This window comes from Grus americana, chromosome 8 (genome assembly GCF_028858705.1).
Source record: "Grus americana isolate bGruAme1 chromosome 8, bGruAme1.mat, whole genome shotgun sequence".
Lineage (NCBI taxonomy): Eukaryota > Metazoa > Chordata > Aves > Gruiformes > Gruidae > Grus > Grus americana.
Window position 1 is genome coordinate 6,033,795 of NC_072859.1, and position 21,170 is coordinate 6,054,964.

A 21,170-nucleotide genomic window follows, 5' to 3' on the forward strand; every position below is an offset into this window, starting at 1 on the left:
CCAAGTTAACTTAGTTTCGAGTAAGGTGTTGGACCAGATGACCTCCCAAGGTCCCTTCCAGCTAGAATTATTGCAAAATTCCGAAGTAGGCTAACCAAACAAATAGGAGAGATTATCTGTGTGGACAGGTTTGGATCAGACCTTCTTAGAAACAGTCCAGAACCTGCCATTCTGGACTGTTACATTTCCTTAGATTAATGCAGTCCACGCCTTAGTTTGATGCAAGTGCACCTGATAGTAGCATCAGTTATTCACTTCCTATTCATGTCATTCTCTCATTTGTGCTCCTTGGTGTTTAGATGGCTCAAGAAATTCACTTTTGACTTCACAGCAGTCCAGGGTGCTGGATTCCCTTTCTTGACAAATCATCATGCTGAGAAGTCATCATACTTGAAACCTACCTCCCTAATTGTCATTCCACTTGCTGAAAGGATTTCAGAACTTTAAAATCTTACGATAAGATATTCTACTATAAACAGTCTTCCTCAAAATCAGTCATCTGGGAGGTCTTACCCAAAATACCTGCGTTAAGCTGTAATTCTGTTACATCTGATTCTGTCTCTTCATCGCCAAACCATGCTACTTGTTTATTTGAAGAGACTTTGTATATCGCCTTACAGAGAGTGCAGCTGTGGTTTTGTTTGGATGAAATAAATCATTGAGCTTTCCACTGTGATGTGGATGTAGAATTTGCTGAAAATCTTAAGTGACAGTTGTTTCTTCCAGGAAATGATAAGCTTTGTTTTAGGATTTTGCAAAGACTTCTGCTGTAACAGCAGGCTCCATCTGGATAGGTTAGTCCAACTGCTTACTCCGGTTTTGCCTGAGATACTTCATGATCTCTCTGTCAGTATTCCTGTGTAAAAGTACGTAGAACAACGTGGAGTTCAGTCCACACATTCTCTTTTCCATGGTGCGGGTCAGGTATAAACTGTGCTGAACAGAACTTCTGATTATAGTCACTTTTTACTCACCTGCCTTCTGGCACCAGAATGACTGTTTGCCGATAGATCAAATTTGTGCAGACAGTCCCTTGAAGTAAGAACACTTACTCAACTGCAGTAACTGTGGCTCTTTGATACGTTGTCCTCGCAGCTACAGAGGAGGTATAAGTCACAGAAGTATAAGTAACTGTACTCTTCTTTTATGGACAAGCTACCTGCTGCTGTAAACTTTTAAGCAGTTGAATGCTTAAGGATCAATGATCTGAGAATGTAAATACTAAAATCGTAAAGATGCTTTTAGAAAATAATTAGTCACCTGCTGAGTATTTTACTCCTCTTCTTGCAGACCTTTCTGCCTAGCTTATGAGCCCGTAGCTCCACTGGAATATTGCTTCTATATGTTTCTTAGCTTCTTCCACTATACGAGTACCTTTTCCTGTGATGTCCATGTAAACCAGGTTTTCCTTTAGGAAAAGTTCAGGATAAGCTGAGACCAAATTATTTAGTATCCCTTAGAGATCATGTTAATATGAGGATGGTGAGCTAATGTTTGGAAAAGAGGCATCTAAGTTGAATTGGCTGGCAGAGAAAGGCATGTATTTTCTCTTGGCTTTTGCACAGAGAGAACTTTGGTCCATGCTGAGATTTTCATGGCTCTTGGCTGGAGTTACCCCTGCTGTGGGTGAATTTTTATTGCCTCCGTCTTTACTCTGTGTTTACTCAGTTGATATCCAGACTTACCTTTATACAGATTATCTTTATTCTTCAGGGCACCACTGTTCCCTGCCGATTTTCTGTGTAAAATTACAGGGAACTTGTTCCCATTTTCAGCCTTTGTTTCTCTGTGGGAACCCTTAAGAAAGGTGCATTTAGACTTTTATTTTTCTTTTCAGTTTGCCTGAAAAGCATTGTAAATCAATTCTTCCTTTTATGTATGAGTGTTCAAGAGGCAGAGCAAACAAGCTAAGTTAGTGTGCCAGAAGGTGGGCTTTCAGCAGTGACTGGCATTGAATTAGGCTGAAGCTGAGGAGTTGGGATTGTCTGGAGCCAAAAACACGTTGGCTTAAAGTGAAGGGCAAGGATGGTAGCTGGAATGGAAAGCTGCTCTGGACTGAAAGGTGAAGAGCTAGCTTCGACATTGTTTGTAGTGCAGTTGGTAACTGAAGTTACTGAGTTCTGTTAACAGTATTTGTATACTGATGTGTATTTACTGATTTTTAAGAACAATAGAGGTAATACTACCTTGTGTCTGCATTTAAATACTGATTTTTCAGGCTGATAGGATTTAGTGTAATTGCAAAGTCTGCATGTTATTTGTGGACTTGCCTTGAATTGATGCATCAGATATTTGGATTCTGTGATTATTTTTTTTCCTCTGCGTATATTGTTTAAAATACTTGCAGTGATATTGGATTAGTTTATGAAGCACAGAAGGAAAAAAACACTGTTGTGATCTCATGTAATAAGTGTGAGATAGCTTTAAACAGTCTCAGGCTTCTCAAATCAGCAAAGCCTTCTAACGTGTTGGACATTCAGCGATGAGTTTGTACTATTGTGAAGTTCTGCCCCTTTCTCATGACCATATGTGATCTCAGAAGGAATTATTTAAATAAGCGACCTTTCTTTTTAAGTGCTTGTTGTGTTAGTCAAACAAATACACATTTTAGGATGTTCTTTAAATTTTGAAAATGCCTTTCACATTTATTAGCACTCCCCTAGACCCAGTCCCTTCAAATCTCTACCTCAGTTTATGTGAAATTCCTGAAGCAAATAACGAAGTATTTTTGTTGTAGTATTTTAGTGGAGTAACTTTTACATCTTTAATCTTGACTATTCCAAGGAGAAACAAATATAATTGAAATAGGTGGGTTGTAGGTGATGAAATAAACTATCATTCATTCTTATCTTTTTCAAGGTAGCAGTGATGGTTCTGAACTCAGTGAAGAGACTTCCTGGCCAGCATTCGAAAGGTAAGAAAAAGTGCCACTCAGAAACTGCATTTCTCTATTCAGACATTGCTACTTACACTCTCTCACTCAGGTCTGAAAATGATGCTTTATTTTAGTGATCTATATATAAGAATATTAATAAACTGTAGTAAGTTAAAGCAGCAGAGAAGTAGCTTCTGCTTACTAGTAGTTAATAGGGCTTTTGTCTAGTTGGATGCTCAGTCATTGCACACATTCTTCTAAATAGTTCTGCCAGAGTACCATTAAACCCCAAATGATTTGTCTGTATTTATATATTTGCATATCCTGTGTATGCTATTCATGTGACCTATCTGGTTTTCATTTTCACTTTTCCTGAGACATTTCATCCATTCTTGGTCCCTTTGTTCTTGTAACTGACCTTGTTACCATTTGGTCTCTCCCATCTGCTCTTCACTTTGTCGTTATTTGCCCACGTTACGTGGGAATGCACAGTAATGCCCCTTGCTTATGTCTGATTTTGTGGTTCAGAATTAATATCTTGCTCCTTATCAAAATACCTGCAAATGCTGAGGTGATATTCATCACTTCAATCTTTTCCCATGTTGTAATTGAGAATGTAGAAAAAGACTAATAGCTATAGTTTAATATAGTAAAAAGTGGAAATTTCATCTTTCCACAGCTCAGTAAGATGCGCCATACAGCGCGTAGTTTGCTTCCCTAACTCAATTTTAGGTAATTCAGCTTCAGAATTGCCATGGATGGCTTTTTCTACCATACTACGAAGATACATTTGATAGAAATTTTTGTCAAAGAACCTTATAATTGGGAACTGTTGCCACAAACCTTACATTCTACTTCAGTTCATTGAAACAGTTGAAGTGTTATTTTTTGGAAGATATCTTAGAAAAGAATCTCAGTGCCAAAGGTGAACTCTGATATCTCATGCTATAAATATTATTACATACATGAGGAAATGCCCTTATGATTCCATTAGATAAGAAATAAGAACATTGCATATGAGCATAGAAAGAAAACAGGGGCAGAAAAAACATCTGTAATCTGTATGTGCTCTGTTGCTTTTCCTTCCCTCTTGCATTACAGAGTTAATCAAGTTCGGGTTATTCCTCTAAGCCAAAAAGTTACATGGAAAAGCCTTAGACAAAGTGGTGAACTGAGTGCTTTTAGCTTAAGTAGCATAAGAAACAGAAAAGTTTAAGTAAAGTTCAGGCTTAAGCTCATATTTTTAGAGAATAGTAACATTCTCCAGAATTGTGTGGACTTCTGAGACAAAGCAGAGGTTTTTCCATCCCTGTCATAGTGAGAACTGGCTGGCCCAGACCCACCTCCAGTTAAAAGGTTTGCTCCACATCAGTTATGTCAGAAGATTCCTCCTCCAGATTACACTTGCCCTTAGTACCTTCCTCTCTCCTGGGAGAGAGCACTCCTTGGGAGCTCTGAAGTTGCATGCTTTTTGAGGGCGAGTTCTCTGCCCGCTTCCAGGGAGAGGGATCGGATTCCTTGTATCGTGTGAAGTTCCTAGAGATATGCGGCAACCTTGTGTCTGTTCCTTGGTTCGTAAGATGATGAAGCATGTTTTGGAATTCAATAGGTAATACACTGAAATGCAAATGTTAAAAATTAAGACAACTAGAGAAGGTGTTTCTCTAGTTTTGGCCTGTTTCTTATCAAAGAGTTTTTAAGTGAGGGAGAAGCATTAGTTGTCTGGAATTAACAGCTACTGGCAAAATGGGGATACTTCCCATGTTACTAATGACTACTTCCTATGCAGTGCAAGTGGGAATTCAGTATTCCCTGGTGATTTAGGAACAGGATCTTTGGGTAAGAGGGCTTAAGTCTGCTAAATATGCCTAACAGGAAGTAATGAGATACTCCACACACAGACTCTCCAAGTGACAGAAGGAATTGTATCATATATTCTAGGTTTTCCTGGCCCTCGTGTTGTTTGTAACTGGGAAATGCGGAAGGGCTGAGAACTAGAGTCGCTGATTGTTTAAGTGCAACAGAAACTTAGTTTGAAACTTGAGTAAGAGCTTTCATCATTGGGGTGTCCCTTTAGACTAATCAAAATTACTTGAAGGACTTTAATTCCAAGTCCTGACAGTTATATCGTGTTAAGGGCTTGATACTAAGTGACACCTCAGTCTCATTGGTTGTCATCTGAGTGTCTCTGAATAGATTTCCCTGAAATAGCTTGAATGCAAGAGTGATAGCCTCCTTGTTATGCAAAAAAACCAAGCTTAAAGGTAAGAAGAAAAGGTATTTCATTTGCATGCAAAATATATGTACACACAAATAGACAGCTTATCTTAGGGTTTTCTTTCCTTCATCTTAATTATTGTTTTATTTGTTTATTTGTCTGTATCTTGAATGTATTTTAAAACAAAGATAGTTAATACATTCAAATATATCACTTATGTTGAAAACCGAATTATGGCATCTTCTGGAATAGATTAGTAGCTGGTAATTCATTAATATCTTTTTGATAATTCTTCCTGCAGCAAAGGCAATAGTTTGAGCTGGTTTAAAACCAAAGGAAAAAACCAAACAAAAACAACCAAACAAAAAGCATACTTCTTGTTTAATGCTGCTGACCTTTATTGTCTCCCTTCTTTACAACTGTTTTGTTTGCCAGCTGTATGCTACTCTGAGTTCAGATTGAAACATGGTAATGTTTCAATGCCACTTGCTTAGGTTTCACATTCTGAGGAATACAAAGCCCCTCTCACAGGTGACAGATTGTTGGGTTTATAGTACGTGGGAGATTTTTCCCTGTAAAATTCTCATAGGCTTGTACTTAACTGCCTGCTTCTGCAGAATTAGAGCTGATTTTCAGTATTTCAGCATAATACAAGCAACTAGAAAAATGGATGAAAAATAGGGGGTGAGGACAAAGTGCCTATGCTTCTGTGGACTTAAATGGAATTCAGTCAACTAAGGGATCTGATCCAGAAAACCAAGGGTCGATGGAGCAAAGTAGTATTCAGAAGGCAGGTCTAGAACACAAGTCCTGGCTATGGATAACAGTATAGATCAGGTTAAGGACTCTAAAATATGAAGCCTATATGTAAAGTTTAAAGCTTGTATGAACTGGAGAATTGAAATATTGCTTAGCTTACTTCAGTGTTACTTTATTTTAAGCATTGTCAGTCATATTTTGATAGTGCTTTTGATTCCTTTCAGCCCAACAACTTGTGTGTGTGCACATACTCATAGAATTTGAAAAAAATTTTTGAAGTAATATCTATAGTCAGAATTTAAAGACATATGGATTTTATTAATGTGGTTCCTTTACATTGATTTAATTCTAAGAACTAAACACAGGCTTTGCTCTCAGAATGTATTATTCCTCAGGGCCAATAAAGCACTTCAGTATTATGAGTTCTGACAAAGAGAACATCTGAAGAAATAAAAAACCATGGTGTCTATCTCTGCATGCATTTTTCTAAATAATATTATCCTTTGTTTCTTAATTGGAAGCAGTGGCTTTGTGATAGGCACACAAAAAAAATTACTATGCTGTTTTAGCAGTCGTGCTGTTTGTGTGAATAAAAGTATATGTAATACGTACAATTTATAATGGAATCCAACAGGAACAGGTTGTACCATTCTCTCGGTCCGGGGACAAGAGTGTCACGAAATGGCTATCGAGGCCACATGAAGGCCAGCAGGTACAATCCCCACTGCACACAGAGGTGTCACATTTTCCCTCTGGTGTTGGTGATTTGGTTTGGTTTAATAATTAAGTGGGTGTTTTCTGATGTTACCTTTCTAACTTACATGTCAAAATAAAAGTAGAGACCTTTTGCTTCAGACTTAAAGCTTTCCTCTTCTATGACTTACTCTGTATCACCATAAGGGCCTTTGTTCATTCTGGTCTGCAAATCCAAATTCTGAACCATTGGATCTTTATATCAAGGCTTAAGATGTTTTACCAGAGGTAGCTTTTAAACTGCCCACCACTGTGAAGCAGTGTTGGTAGTTCTCATGTGGACAACAAAGCTGCTTCTTGTGCTAATAGATGGCATTCAAGATGTTTTCTTTGCTGTGATAGTTCCGTATTGAATTTCTTTTCCCCTCTTCCCTGAGATAATAAATATGGCTAAAATGAGTAATGCATGAAAATTGGCCTCAATTCATTATATATAGTATTATTTGCAAGCTGACATAGTAGTGTAACTGATGATTCTGATGAATTAAAATACAAATTCTCTCTCCAGCTGTGTGGCCCTGTAACTGGGGAAGAGATGGCCATTAACTATGAAACATTTTTCACGTTAAGAAGCAAGCATTGTCTCACTGAATTAAACCATGTTCACATCTATCAATGTCCAAAACTGTCTCCATATCATCATCCTAAGTAGGTGCTGCAATGAAAATGTTTGCTAGATTTCCAGTTTACTTTGAACGTTCATGAACGTTAGGATGGATGAAAGAGCAAATCCTAGTTCACTTCAAAATGAATTTCAGGCACTGTTCATTTTCTTGGCTTTTCTAGAAAGCTGCTGGGTTCAGCAACTTAGCTATATGCTCTGATTGACATTTACTGAAATTATTTCTGTTGTAGTTTTTTTCTGATTGAGAATGTTTTGTAAGCCAGTCAGCTTCATAATTTCAATAAAGTTTTCTTTTCACAGTGCTGTACCCAGCATTTATTTTATCCCACTGCTCTTAGATCCTCCATGGCGTAGATGATTAGAGCTTCAGATGCATTAAAACACCTTAAAGCTGTGGTTTGGGTTTCTACTCTTTATTACTGCTCCTGCCCACCCTTCTTGCTTTCAGATATTTTAAAGATTGTGCATGTTTGAGCTATGCTTTGGTTTTGATGTGCTAATGATTCCAGTGTTTCTAACAAAAAAAATACTCGATCTTTCTTGCAAGGGCTGAAGGAGAGGTTTTAACACATACAGCAACAATATGACTGTACTTCAACCGTTTGCTTTTAAAATTAATTGTTCTTGTATTTCAGTTGTCTTGAGTTTCAATTTTTTTAATTAAGGATTACCTGCTTGGCTAATTAATTTTTCTGATCACTTTTGCTTGTGAGCATAAATTCCACAACAGCAATTCCTTGTAACAGCCAAAGTCTCTTTCCACAATGAAGTCCAATAAATAAAAAGTTGACACTTCTAAATTAAAATACAGATGTTTGCATTAGTTTGTGGTAATACTTGGAAGATTGCTTTAGGAACAATATTTTTTCACACAAATCTTCACATGCTCCTTTCAGCTCCCTAGAATCTGAAGATTTGGCTGTTCATTTGTATCCAGGAGCAGTTACTATTCAAGGTGTTCTCAGGAGGAAGACACTGTTGAAAGAAGGCAAAAAACCTACAGTAAGATTTTTTTTTTTAAATTCATTTTCTCTGCTCCTTCCTTTACCCAATTATAAATACAATAAAGTGGCCATTGTGCAACTAATTCAAGTGTCTGAGATCTCCTTTGCCTTGCTGATTAAGGTTTAGCATCGCTGCTAGAGATTGCATTCTTGTGTTTGGTGGATTTATTCAGTTTATAAGGCTATACCTGTAATCTAGGGAGTAGAAGTGTAATGCTACATAACATTTCTTCCAATTCCTGATAACCTTAAAAGAGAGGAGCATGCTCTGTCTTCCTGAATGGTATGTGGATCCTAACACTTTATCAATAGATAATAACCCTTAGCATTTTCCTTGCAAATGCTTGATTATCAATTATAAATCAAAATACATATTAATGACAATGGGGGATACCTTTTGGCAGTACATAAAATGGAAAAGGGGCAAATGTACTCTAACTCAGTGTTCTGCAACTCAAAGTATGAGTTGCAGAAAGTATAGAATAAGATGCAGAAAATTTTTCTCAGATTAGTGAGGGAAAGGCACATATTCTTCTTTCTGCTCTCTAGATTTTTTTAATGCATTCATAGGCCTACACAAATAACTGGAAACAGCAGCTTTGAAACATGGCTGATGGTTTGGCTGGACAGTTAGTGCTGTCATGTTTTTGGACGATGATGTCTGCTATTTTACAGCTCAATATTATGAAACATTTCACTCATCCATTGCGCTTCCCCCCGCCCCCCCCCCCGCCTTTTCTCTCCAGGTAGCATCTTGGACAAAATACTGGGTAGCGCTGTGTGGAACCCAACTCTTTTACTACGCTGCAAAATCCCTGAAGGCTACAGAAAGAAAACACGTATGTAAAACAGGCGTATTCCAGTATCATCTGCCAAAATGAAAATGTGATTTCCTGATGTAAACACTGAGAGTAGTTTAGGACCTGCGTGATTTCTAGTCAGCACTATCCTGTCTTCCAGTCAATCGGTCACCTCATATGGATATGCCCTAATGGAAATACCACGCACGTTTGTATGCTACACCAAGAATATCTGCTTTGAATGTGCCATGGGTCTCCCTGAAGTTGTTGGTCTATAGAGAATGGAACTATGTCATTGGGTCTGTCTGCTTTTCTAAGGTAGAAGTTGTATCTTTTGATGATCTCTGAGTCTTGCAACAGTTTGTTGCTACTGGAAATCCAAACAAACATTGATGTGGAAAGACTGAGAAGTCACTACATATGACATTGAACATGTACTGATTTCATATATGTGGTAAAATTGGACTATACTCTTTTTCTCTCTAATCCTGTAGTCTGTTAACTACAACGGAGTACAGAACTCTTCATCTGTTACACATACATATCATGTGATGCTGGCTTTCCTTTTATCCGCTGCAACTTAATTTGAAAGAAGCTAAAAATACTTTTCTTATGTGGGAAAGTAATAAAAGGATTTTCTGTAGATGTTCCAGGGCTGTTATGATGTGCGTAGTTCCTGTTTTCACTGGTGAATTTAAATGGAAGAGGATGCCGCCAGAGATTCTGTATAAGAAACTGGGTAAAATTTTAGATACTTGGATCTTTTTCCAAGTTTATTCACTACTCAGAACTATTACTTGGTTGCCTTGGGCAATGCTTCAGTTTTATTTATGACAACTGTCACTGAAGGACATTTGCTTTGCACAAAGCTTATGTAATTCTACTGTGGTGGGTTGACCCTGGCTGGGGGCCAGGTGCCCACCAGAGCCGCTCTATCACTCCCCTTGTTCACTAGACGGGAGAAAAAGTATAACGAAAAGCTTATGGGTCGAGATAAGGACAGGGAGAGATCATTCACTAATTATCGTCACGAGCAAAACAGACTGAACTGAGAGAGGAAATTCATCTACTTTATTACTAAGCAAAACAGAGTAGAGGAGTGAGAAATAAAATCAAATCTTAAAACACCTCCCCCCACCCCTCCCACCTTCCTGGGCTCAACTTCACTCCCGGCTTCAACCTCCACCCCCCCTCAGCGGCACAGGGGGACAGGGAATGGGGGTTATGGTCCGTTCATCACACGTTGTTTCTGCAGCTTCTTCATCCTCAGGGGAAGGACTCCTCTCATCGTTCCCCTGCTCCAGCATGGAGTCCCTCTCACGGGGTGCAGACCTTCACGACCTTCTCCAACGAGAGCCTCTCCCACAGAGGCGCTGATTGGCTTGGCCTTGGCCAGCGGCGGGTCTGTCTTGGAGCTGGCTGGCATTGGCTCTATCAGACGCAGGGGAAGCTTCTAGCAGCTTCTCACAGAAGCCACCCCTGTAGCCCCCCCACTACCAAAACCATGCCACGCAAACCCAACACATCTACAAACTGAGATGTGCTCCTAGAACCCTTGTAAGGGCACTATCTTCTTTCTTTCTGGTACAAAATGCTGTTTTCTTATCATAACATTTTTATGTTCAGAGGGTAGAGATCTGAAGCTTAAGATTTCTGATTAGTAGACTTCTGGATATTTGAATTTTCTGTGTAGAACGTTTGTGTGTAATGTCTTCATCTACAAAAAAATGAGTTATTTTCCACTTTTGTTGGAAGTAGTTCATTAGGAAACAGTATTCTAATACTCAGTAGTTTTTAATAACAGCCAATTACTTGTGGAAATATTTGCATAGTTTCTTTGCCATCATCCCTTTGCTGCACCCCTCCTAGCCTTGATTGCTTGGCTAAAATTGAAACTGATCCTATTTAATTTGTCTTGCTAGTTAAGCCAACACAAGCCCAGACCACAGGGCTGTTAGCCAAGCACCCAGTCTCCTGGGTGCCTGTAGAGAAAGTACATGTTTGGATGCATTTGCCTCTGGTATCAGTGCAAACCTTACGGAAGGAGTCTGTCTCATTAAAAGTAAAGGTAGCTGGAAAGAGCAGACTTGTAAGCTATTATGAGCAGAAATACGAAGCATTAAAAAGCAAAAGAAAAAGAAAGAACCAAGGGAGAACTTGGCTGGCATTATGTCACTAACAGTTAGTTGCTTGTTTTTTCTGGAAACATTGAGAAATGGAAAAGAAATTTTTTGTAATGTCAGACTTTGTGCTCCTGGTACTGATGTGATGATGCCTTTAGACTTTATGCCAAAATTGCATTTTGTTTTCTTTTAAGGATAGAATATGCATTTGTAAGTTTCTCTTGTCCACTGTCTGTCAAAGTACTGAATGATGGGAGACTTGACCATACTTGTACCTATTCAGTCAGAAGCTTTCTCAGTATTGTGTATAAATATTTTAAAACAATCTAAATAACATATGGGTTTAGAGAACTTGGGAAAATTGCATATCTGGTAATTTTATTATTTGGAAATTAAGTATATTGAATTTTTGTGGTCCATTTGCTTATATGTTTCCTTCAGAATAACAATTTTCATCACTTAAATGGTCTTGCCCTTTCTTTAGGAAAAGTAAATGAAGTAAAAAGGTAACAAATGTAAACATTCAACTCTGGTATCTGATCCTCTTGAGTCTCTGTTACTGCCAAAGCCTTTACTTTTGTCTTGAAATGCAGTCGTATCCATTTAGAACGCTCTTTCAGAAATTATTTTCTGAACCTATTGAATTGACTTTTAATACTCCCCAAATCACTGATGTGTTGTGATACTTACAACAACTGAACTACTAGAGAACAGACACTGGTGCCTAAGACGCTAAATCTGTCTTGCCTCCTCAGGTTCTTGTGTTTATTTGTCCAAGGATGTGCCAGCAGACCAATGGCAGAGTCTGCAGATAGAGGCTAGGAGACATTCACATCCATAATGCTGGCAGGATGACCCACCAGAAGCCTGCCAGCATTATGGCTTGCAAATAATACTGAGCGGAGTTTGAGCAATGCACTTCCCAGGAAAGAGAGATGGAGGAGTCGTAGTAAAAAGCAGTGACTGCTAGAGCAGATTTATTTTTTTAACATTTGGCTCTGTGCAATTGGACCGAACTACCCAGCACAACCTTGGATTTGTCTATACACAGCTGATGTCTTGCTTTTAGCTTTTCAGGGCAATGAACATATTTAGTTCTGTTTGTGGACACAAAGCAGGTTATGAAGCTGTTGTGTTTTAACCCTAGCCGGCAACTAAGCACCACACAGCTGCTCGCTCACTCCCTGCCCTGGTGGGATGGGTGAGAAAATCAGAAGGGTAAAAGTGAGAAAACTCGAGGATTGAGATAAGAACAGTTTAATAATTGAAATCAAATAGAATAATAATAGTAATAACAATCAATTGTAATGTAAAGGAGAATAACAAAAAGAAATAAAACCCAAGAAAAACAAGTGATGCAAATGAAAAACAATTGCTCACCACCCACCGACTGATGCCCAGACTGTTCCTGAGCAGTGGTGGCCCCCCCAGCCAGCTTCCCCCAAGTTTATACACTTGAGCATGACATCATATGGTACGGAATATCCCATTGGCCAGTCGGGGTCAGCTGTCCTGGCTGTGTCCCCTCCCAGCTTCTTGGGAACCCCTGCCCTCTCACTGGCAGGCCTGTAGGAGAAGCTGAGAAGTCCTTGACTGCTTGGCAGCAACTGAAACATGAGTGTTATCAACATTAGCCTCATCCTAAATCCAGAACATAGCACTACGCCAGCTATTAGGAAGAAAATTAACTCTGCCCCAGCCAAAACCAGGACAGAAGCTCAGGTCTCTGATCTGGTTTCCCAGATGCAGTCATGGTTAAAATAATGTAATACCTATTAACTGTGGTTTGGATTGTCTTTTATTTAAACAAATAGTTCACATTGAATGCACACATAACTTCCAAAGGTTGTTATTATGCAGAATATAATCTTTATGCTGAAATTAAGGTGGAAGATAACCTGGGAACTGCTGTGGGAGACTGAGGTTGGGGGATTGGGGGGGGAGGCTCCAGTTTATTAAACAGCCTAATACTAGGTGGTCAGTAGCTTTGTTCAGCTAGTCTACCTGTGTTGTACTTTTAGCCTAGCTATTGATAGCTTAGACTTCCATCTATTTCACTGCAGAGTTATTGTACAAAGCCTCGGCTTTTGTTCTGGAGTCTGTGAAGATGACTTATCAGGTGTCATGCTTCAATTCAATTTGTCTGCATTTTCAGAAAGTTAATCAAGAGAGAATAAACTTTAGATAGTCAACCATCTGCAGATAGCTAGTGCATGAGTATATGTTCACTGTCCAGTGATATTCCTCAGAGGTCCATTCTGCAAAACAGAGAGATTTGAGGCTAGATCTAGGTTTTGTTTTGTTACTGTCCAGATTAAATGGATAAACAGGATGATGCTGTCTACTTTGACGCAGGTTGCTCTTTCAAAGATTGGTACATTTGAGACTTACCTAGATAAAATATTCCAAGCATCTTCTGGAGCCATGTCAACATCTGTCTCAGCTTCCTTTCTCAAGGCCTCTGTGACATGGAAAGGAACGCTGGCAACGAAGAAGTCAGTCTGCTATATAAAGTTTCCTGGCGAGAGCTCTCGTGGTAAATGTGTCTTGATTACAGGCAGGCTTTTGACCGTTCTGCTGCTGCTATTGCTTCAGGCAGCTGAGACTGAGGACTTGGAATGTGCCGACACTCAAAGCTCTTCCAGGCTTATAATAGCCAACCTCTTTGGAAAATTACCTCATAAAAATCCCAGTGTAATCCAGCAAAAAGGGCAAAAAATCCCCTCCCTTTTAGACATGGGCAAGCCAGCTCTTCTCATGCCTACCATCAAAGACAAAGGAATGCTTCCAGTATAGCATGTATTCTGGATGTGAATCTAGTCCAAAGGAAGAGGATGCTGTGGATACCTGGATGTGACAAATTTTCTTGTGCTGCATCTACTAAGACAGACTACTAAATATAATGAGCTTTGTATTTTAAATAGTGAACCAGGTTTCAGTTATTACAACAGTAATGGAAAATTGCCTATAATGAGCATGTGGACTTCAGAGCCCAGAGATGTGGTTCAGGAGAGTCTGAGAGGAATGTGTGTAGAATGCTTAAGGTTTTATCTCCTATGCTGAAATGGTACCCACAAACAAGCTTCTGTGATAAAACTATAGCACTTGCACACCTTTAGAAAAGGAATATAGTAAAAATAGCCAACTTAAAATTAGTCTTAAAGGAAGCATTTGCCCTGAAAAATGCGAGTACACCTATAAAAAACCTGTTCGTAGTGACTGGGCTGGACAAATCTTGCCAATTTCTGTGACAACATAGCACGCATGAGAGATTTTTCCATGTTTGTGGGTACTTGGAAAAGCAACAGAGACTTTGAGCCTTCATGCTCCAGCATGAACCCTTGTTCATTCCAAGCCTTCCATTGCATGTTATATTCGGAGTTAGTCCCATTTATTGGTGCTCCAGAAAACTTGGTAGTTGTAGCTCAGGCACTCTCACTGAAATACCCTGATAGAGAACACTGTCATTCTAGGAAGTATGTTCAGCCTCCGAGACAGTGATTTGAATATTAGAAGGCTGTAAAATCTCAACAGGAGATGAAGAGGAGGAGGTTTGTAGGTGCCAAAAGGTTGGAGTGAAAAGTCTGTTCACAGATTAATTCAGATTTTTTTTCTTCAAATGTTTATGTATAAATGCCTTTGAGCTCAGAACAACAAGAAGAAAAAAAATTAATTCTGTGAAGCCTAGAGCCAGAGCTGTGTAGTTTTCTGTGTATATAATAGGAGTGTCATTCCAGTGGCCTGTATAAAAAAAAAAAAAAAAAAAGAACCAGGAAGGTGAAATTACAATGAAGCTTTCATTCCCTTCATGTTAACAAAGCAGACTTGCTGTTAGCAAGGCTCCATGCATCAGTGGAGAATGAACTGCCCTGGGGGACTATGTAAACATGGAATACAAATCCCGCCGTGCACAGGGATGGAGAACTGACATGTGTTTCAAGCGATGACGGATTGATGCTGGCAGGAAACGCTTCCCTTGTGTGGAGCTTTTTACTTTTTGGAGAAGTACCATGATTAACTAATTGTTTTGTATAAAATGAAAAAACAAGCGAGCTCTAGCAGGTTTGATTGCATGGTAATTTCATGTATTGTATACCTGCTGTTATGATATATAACTAAGATAGGAAAGTGCAAATGTGCTATTTTCATTAAACTCTAGAAATGAGCGCAGTTCAAGAGGTACACCGTTGATCTGTAACCTATTAAAACTGCTTTGTGACTCAAATTTCCACCTCTATGAAAAGGACCTATTAATGCTTATAGGGCTACTTGGAAGTTTGCATTTTGCAGGTCCCTTTTCAGTGTAAGTTGTGCCATCTTATTTTTCAAGGCAACGTCTTCAATGAGTCCATACCAAGTCCTGAATATATACTTATTTTTTTTTAAGAATTCACAATCTATATCCTTCTTTTATTCCCTTTCCCTGTCTTTATGTCTTCTTTCAAGATAAAATTCCTTAATGTTTTTCATTACTGACTAGAATCTTCAAAGGAATTTTAGTTTCCATTGGAAAGAAGTTACATTATCCAGCCCTCACTGTAATGAAATGTTGTGTGGTAGAGCTTTGTAATTTACTACTACTACTTATGCGATGTTAACCAAATCTGTCTACCTCCCAAAGGCAGTAGAGTTACTTAAGTGGAGTGTATGTGATTCTGTGGGGTTTATGAGGAATGGTCTTTTCCCATAGTTTTGTCCGTAGTAATATGAAAAAACGGGCATCCGTTTTGAAGTTTGGCAGGCAGGTCTTTCCTAAGAACAGTCATCGTCACTTTTACGCTTAAGCTATCTGTATAAGCATTCCTTCAAAGTTTCCAAGCTTTTATATTTCCACTGACGTTCTAGAAATGTCGGCTGAACATGGCTGATAGGAACTTGTGATGGAATGGGTCCTGCAAGTGTAGCTATAGTGATGGGAGAGGGCAGGACACAGATGATGCATTCAAAAGTTTATAAGATACAGAGACTCTTAAATTATTTTGAACTTGGTTAAAATACTTTCTGTTTCAAATGCTGGTCTAACATTTGTTCATTTAAAGTTCTAGCATATTTTCAACAGAGGTTTAAAATGTAGCATGTTGCACAAGTCCCAGACAAATAAAATTATCATCATGTTTAATTACACAGTTGTGTTATCTTGTCCACAGGATTCTCGTTATGTGTAATTACAGACTATTATAATAATTAATGCATGTTAACTTTGAATAATTATGACACAGACAAGTTTAATTCTTCTGTTTGTTAATGGGGATTAGCTTTGCTTTTGTTAATGCCCTTTTTTTGAACTGTAGTATGCATACACGTGCAGTAATGTGGTAAGGAATGCTATTGTATTCATACAGTGCAGTTTAGATGTCTGTTGACACGTTTTGGGGGATTGTAGTACTCCTTTTAATTTGTTTGGAATATCATTCTTTGTGGTAAGTTCTGTTTTCACCAATTCCAGATAAAATTCATAATCTTTCTTAATTTTATGAAATGCTGTGCTTCCTTTGAAGTTATTCTGTGTCTATAACAGTCACTGAGAAGAACTGCCCTTTTGAATACTTGTTCTGTGCAGTGCAGTTGGTCTGGCTGAAGCTTTTTGTTTTTCCTTTAGTTTACATCTCTGCTTGTATTTTCAGTTCAAATCCACGCCGAGTAAGAATGTGTCAGTGGTGGGCTGGATGGTCATGATGGCAGATGACCCTGAGCATCCAGATCTCTTCTTATTGACTGATTCTGAGAAGGGTGAGCAATGCTAGCACCAAGAGGGCAATGATTCCCAAAATAAACATTTGCTTTGAGGTATTCATAAGCAACTAAATGAAATGGGAAGGATGTTACGTTTCACTTATTCAGCTGCCCTCCAATGTGTCATGTTTGCCTTTGGAATGCTATGGGAACAATTGTCAGTGGAGAATCCTTAGAGTTTTCATTAAGTTCTAAGAACTCTCCAAACTCTAAGAAATCCACTTGTGATTTTTATTGGAAGTATTCATCTGCATTCTTTTAAACTATATTTAGACCACTCAGAGGCATTTTCACATATGTGAAAACGTAAGTAACAATAAACCAAAAAGTTCAATATTCAGCTAATACTAGGTGCTTGACCAGTCCCTTCTCCTCTCCAGATGAAAAACAAAACCATCTGTTCAAATGTAGCACTATTACCAGGAAAAAAAACCCCAAGAGATCTTGACTATTTTGCAGAGAAGCTTTGATTTCTGTTACTCCACCGTAGTGCCCTGGTTTCAGTTTAAACTGTGAAGAAATTGTTACTTTTCCATAGCACTTCAAACTATGTATGAAGAGCATCATTAGCAGTTCTGATAAAGGAGCTTCACATTATTTATTGCTTTGTCTACTTCAAATCTTAGTACATTTTATTTCCAAGTATCTATGCTAGCGCCACTGATACAGTCATGTAAATTATAACTGCTTATCAGCTTAAACTTGGCAACAGCAACCTGAAATGTTTTTGTAATAAATGGCCTTTCTGAACCCAGGCAAGCACTGTATAACACCGGACACTGAAAATACTTGTCTGAAATATATAAATATGCTTAGGAACAATTTTCAGATATTTTCAAATACAGCTTTCTAGAGTGTGTTTCAGTGCTATCTTGCACTTCATTAAGAAATGATGAAATTATGTTATAAACAAATTGTAATAATAGCAATGAAAAAACCCCAAAACATTTTTGTTTTATGGTTCTGGGAAATGTTTTGTTCTTTCCTAGTTGACACCAGTGTTAGTTGAAAACTAGAATGTTGGAAAGGAAGACAGGCGAGCTGAGACTTCTCTCGCACTAGGTCAAACAATTAAGTTGCACTTATGCCAGACGCAGTGTAAAGTTATATGAATGTTCTGCTATTAAATCTTTTTAAAGTTATTTGAATATGGGTAGGATTTAAGTATATAAAATTGTTTGTGTTTATCAGGTTTTTTCCTATCTTTCTTACTTAGGAAATTCATATAAATTTCAAGCTGGAAACAGAATGAATGCAATGCTGTGGTTTAAACACCTGAGTGCTGCCTGCCAAAGCAACAGACAACAGGTGAGAGCAAGACATTGAAAAGGGACACGAAAGAGATAAGAGCTCAGAACTGATAGATCTTCTGGGTGACCGAGCTGTAACTGATTGTTTTGTATGAAGAGCAATCTGCTCTGAGCAGCCTCTGCATTGATTTTACATGCTTATTGATTTGCCTTAGCTTTCCTGTTTGTCTCTTTATAAACAAGTCCTCAGAGCTTCTGTAGTAGTGAAGAAAGATTTGGGGCTATCTTGAGGCTCATTTAAAGCAATTGGGAAAATGGAAGAAATGCTCTTAAAATACCTGTCCCAGTGGCAGTATTTTTGTCATTGCCCATTTTAAAGAGGCTATTTTACAGTTACATAAAAAGCTGTAAACTGTAGCATTCAATATCGATTCCAGATAACTCTCCTGTAGTGCCATTTTGTCAGGTCTTGGGCATGCATGCTTTCTGTTGTTTGTGTGTATTTCTAAAATATATTAAAAAAATAGCTTAGTCCTGGGTACATTTAATAGACTTTGAAAACAAAGGTAGAATTTTCAATGAATCAAAAAGAAAGATAAGACTACTCTGACCCCTATTAAATTTGGTTCCCATACAAATTCTTACTTGACCTTTTTCATTAGCAATATCCTTTTTAAGTTACCACTTTGTCTTCCTGAAATCTCCCTTTTCCTTTGCACATTTGTTTATGGAGTTTTCAAAGTAAAAGACTAATGAATTTCAAGGTGAAACAAAAGGACTTTTCCAGATCCTTCCGTGCTTTCTTGTTCAGTTCTGCTTCTGAGAAATCTAAGGAGTAAGGAGGGTTGCAGAAGCTCCCTTGAAAGTATCTGAGACGGTGCAAAGGAGAGGAAATTGTGTTCCTGGCTGTAGAAGGTGGGAATAGTAGCAACTAGTGGCAAAGAGTTTGCAAGAAAGTGGTGACTGCCAGGCAGGCCTGAAAACTGCCCTCCGAGGACAGCTTTTGTTCAATAAGGCTTAACAATACGATTTAATGCAAACTTGTTTAAAGCATTCAGCCCCTAGCTTGTGCAAAGCAGCAAGCTTGAGGATTTTGGCAGGGTTTCCTTTGGAAAATATGACAGCAAGGTGAAGATAAGTAGGATATTTTAAAAGGGAAAAAAAAAAGGAGGATTAATAAAAAACCCCTATCACTAAAAACAGAACCCCTGCTACCATGATTTGTTGCATATTTTCTGTTTTCTGGCATGTTGTGTAGTAGTGCTATATGGGTTCTTGGCAGCGTAGTTGCTCCCACAGAAGAAGTAGCACTTCACACAAACATCAGGTTACAAAGGTTGGTTTACCAAATGAGAAAAAAAAAAAAAAAATCCTGTAAAATTTTTCTCTTGATCACGATTTGACTCTAGTACAGTGCTTTCGCTAGAGAGATGCCTTGTAGTACTGTTTAAAATGGAAGATCTTGTTTGCTTGCTAACAGTATGACTGCCCAAGAAAGACTGGATGTTTAAATGTGTTTTCGATAGTCTAGACACCTACCCAGTTGAATAATATTGGGAACCATTTAAATAGATATTATTTTTAATTTTAATGGTGGAACTTTAGCCCCGTTGATCGTTCTTGGACCTAAGTGGTAAATGCAAAGCAAGAAATCCTTGCTTCAAATCCACCCAAACTGGGTATTTATTGAGAGTCATCAGGAATGTGGTGGCTCTTTAATAACCTGAGTAAACAAGAGATGTTGCTGTCAGGCAAATTCCTGATGGAGAGAAAATGGGGATGTAAACTAATGTAATGCAAACTAGCTTTAATCTTCATGAAAGGGAGTGATGTCTGCAGCAGGCATTCAGGTTTCCTATGGGAAAAGCCCAGGCAAGTGTTTATGCCTCGTTTTTTTAAATTAGTCTTAAAAATACTAGAGGGCCGACATCAATCACTAACCTGTGTGCCAAGAATTCTCTAGCTGGGACTCAAGTGAGAAGGTTCTGCTTGTGTAGTTCAGTGCTGAGATTTATCATGTTAAGGTTGTTTTGCTGACAACTTAAATCTTGAATGTCATCAAAATTAAGAAGATCTACGGCCATATAATAAAATTATAAACCATGCAGCAGTTTAATATTTTGGTTATACCTGGGTTTTCTACCGCTCTAAGTATATTTGTACTGCTGAATGATAGTTGCATGCCTCCTCCCCTTTTTTTGAGACAGGAGTGTTAATGATCTGCATTTAAACAGGTGGCTAGTCTGTGATACAGTGGAATAAGTAGCTACTACCCAAAGTAAAATCTGCTATCATTTATATTTTTGTTTCCAGGTTCCTGCCAACTTGATGACCTTTGAATAATAGGCTAATTCAAAACAAACAAAAAGAACAGTTTGAACCATCTCATAATTGAGAACGAGGTCCTGATGAAAAATGTGCCAGCTGTATTTTGTGCCAGAACAGAGCCTGTCAACTCGATCTCTGAACTCTGGAGCCCTGAACAAAACCACTAATGGTTGGGGATAGAGTCCCCCAAATTAAAAATGGAGTTGCAACATGAACTGCCATGGACCATGCTTCGTTATATTCTCTGAACTGACCTGTGGAAACCACTGCCTTAAAGAATGAAAGGAAAAACAACATGAAACACCAAATAGTGTGTGTGAAACTTCTGGCGGTGCTGTGCTTGAGTTAAATAGATTGTAGCTAGTTTGAGTTTCTTTTAACTTTATACTAATTTTGAAAATAACTCACCTTTTTAGGCATTCTTAAGAAAACAAGTAAACTGGTATTAAAGAGTTGTATCAAAAGCTATGTATGAACCAGGTAAAAGAGGTACTACATGTTCTAGAGATGTTGTTTAGACTATACCAGGAGCTCTCAATGGGACCTTGTCCCAGGCACGCTTAGCCTGGAGCAATGTTATTTCTCTCTGAGCTACAAGTATAAGAAATGTAACAACTGCGAGTTTAAAACAGTGCTAAGCTTGCAAACCTTAGTACTGTATGGGAGCCATATTCCCTATGAGCAGCACAAAGGCTGAGCACT

General features: G+C 38.4%; 1 protein-coding gene across 3 annotated transcripts in view; it reads left to right on the forward strand.

Annotated features, from left to right (window-relative positions):
* The window catches only part of RALGPS2 (Ral GEF with PH domain and SH3 binding motif 2), a 122,606-nt gene extending 102,098 nt beyond the window's left edge, over window positions 1-20,508 (forward strand). For 2 of the 3 annotated variants that reach the window (XM_054833811.1, XM_054833812.1), the window contains exons 14-20: window positions 2,860-2,914; window positions 6,487-6,564; window positions 8,127-8,232; window positions 8,981-9,073; window positions 16,782-16,887; window positions 18,107-18,198; window positions 20,454-20,508. In XM_054833811.1, the coding sequence (XP_054689786.1) occupies window positions 2,860-2,914; window positions 6,487-6,564; window positions 8,127-8,232; window positions 8,981-9,073; window positions 16,782-16,887; window positions 18,107-18,198; window positions 20,454-20,483 (560 nt within the window). In that variant the 3' untranslated portion in view covers window positions 20,484-20,508. The remainder of the gene's footprint in view (window positions 1-2,859; window positions 2,915-6,486; window positions 6,565-8,126; window positions 8,233-8,980; window positions 9,074-16,781; window positions 16,888-18,106; window positions 18,199-20,453) is intronic. The other variant, XM_054833813.1, reaches the window with a different exon arrangement.
* The last annotated feature ends 662 nt before the right edge of the window (window positions 20,509-21,170 follow it).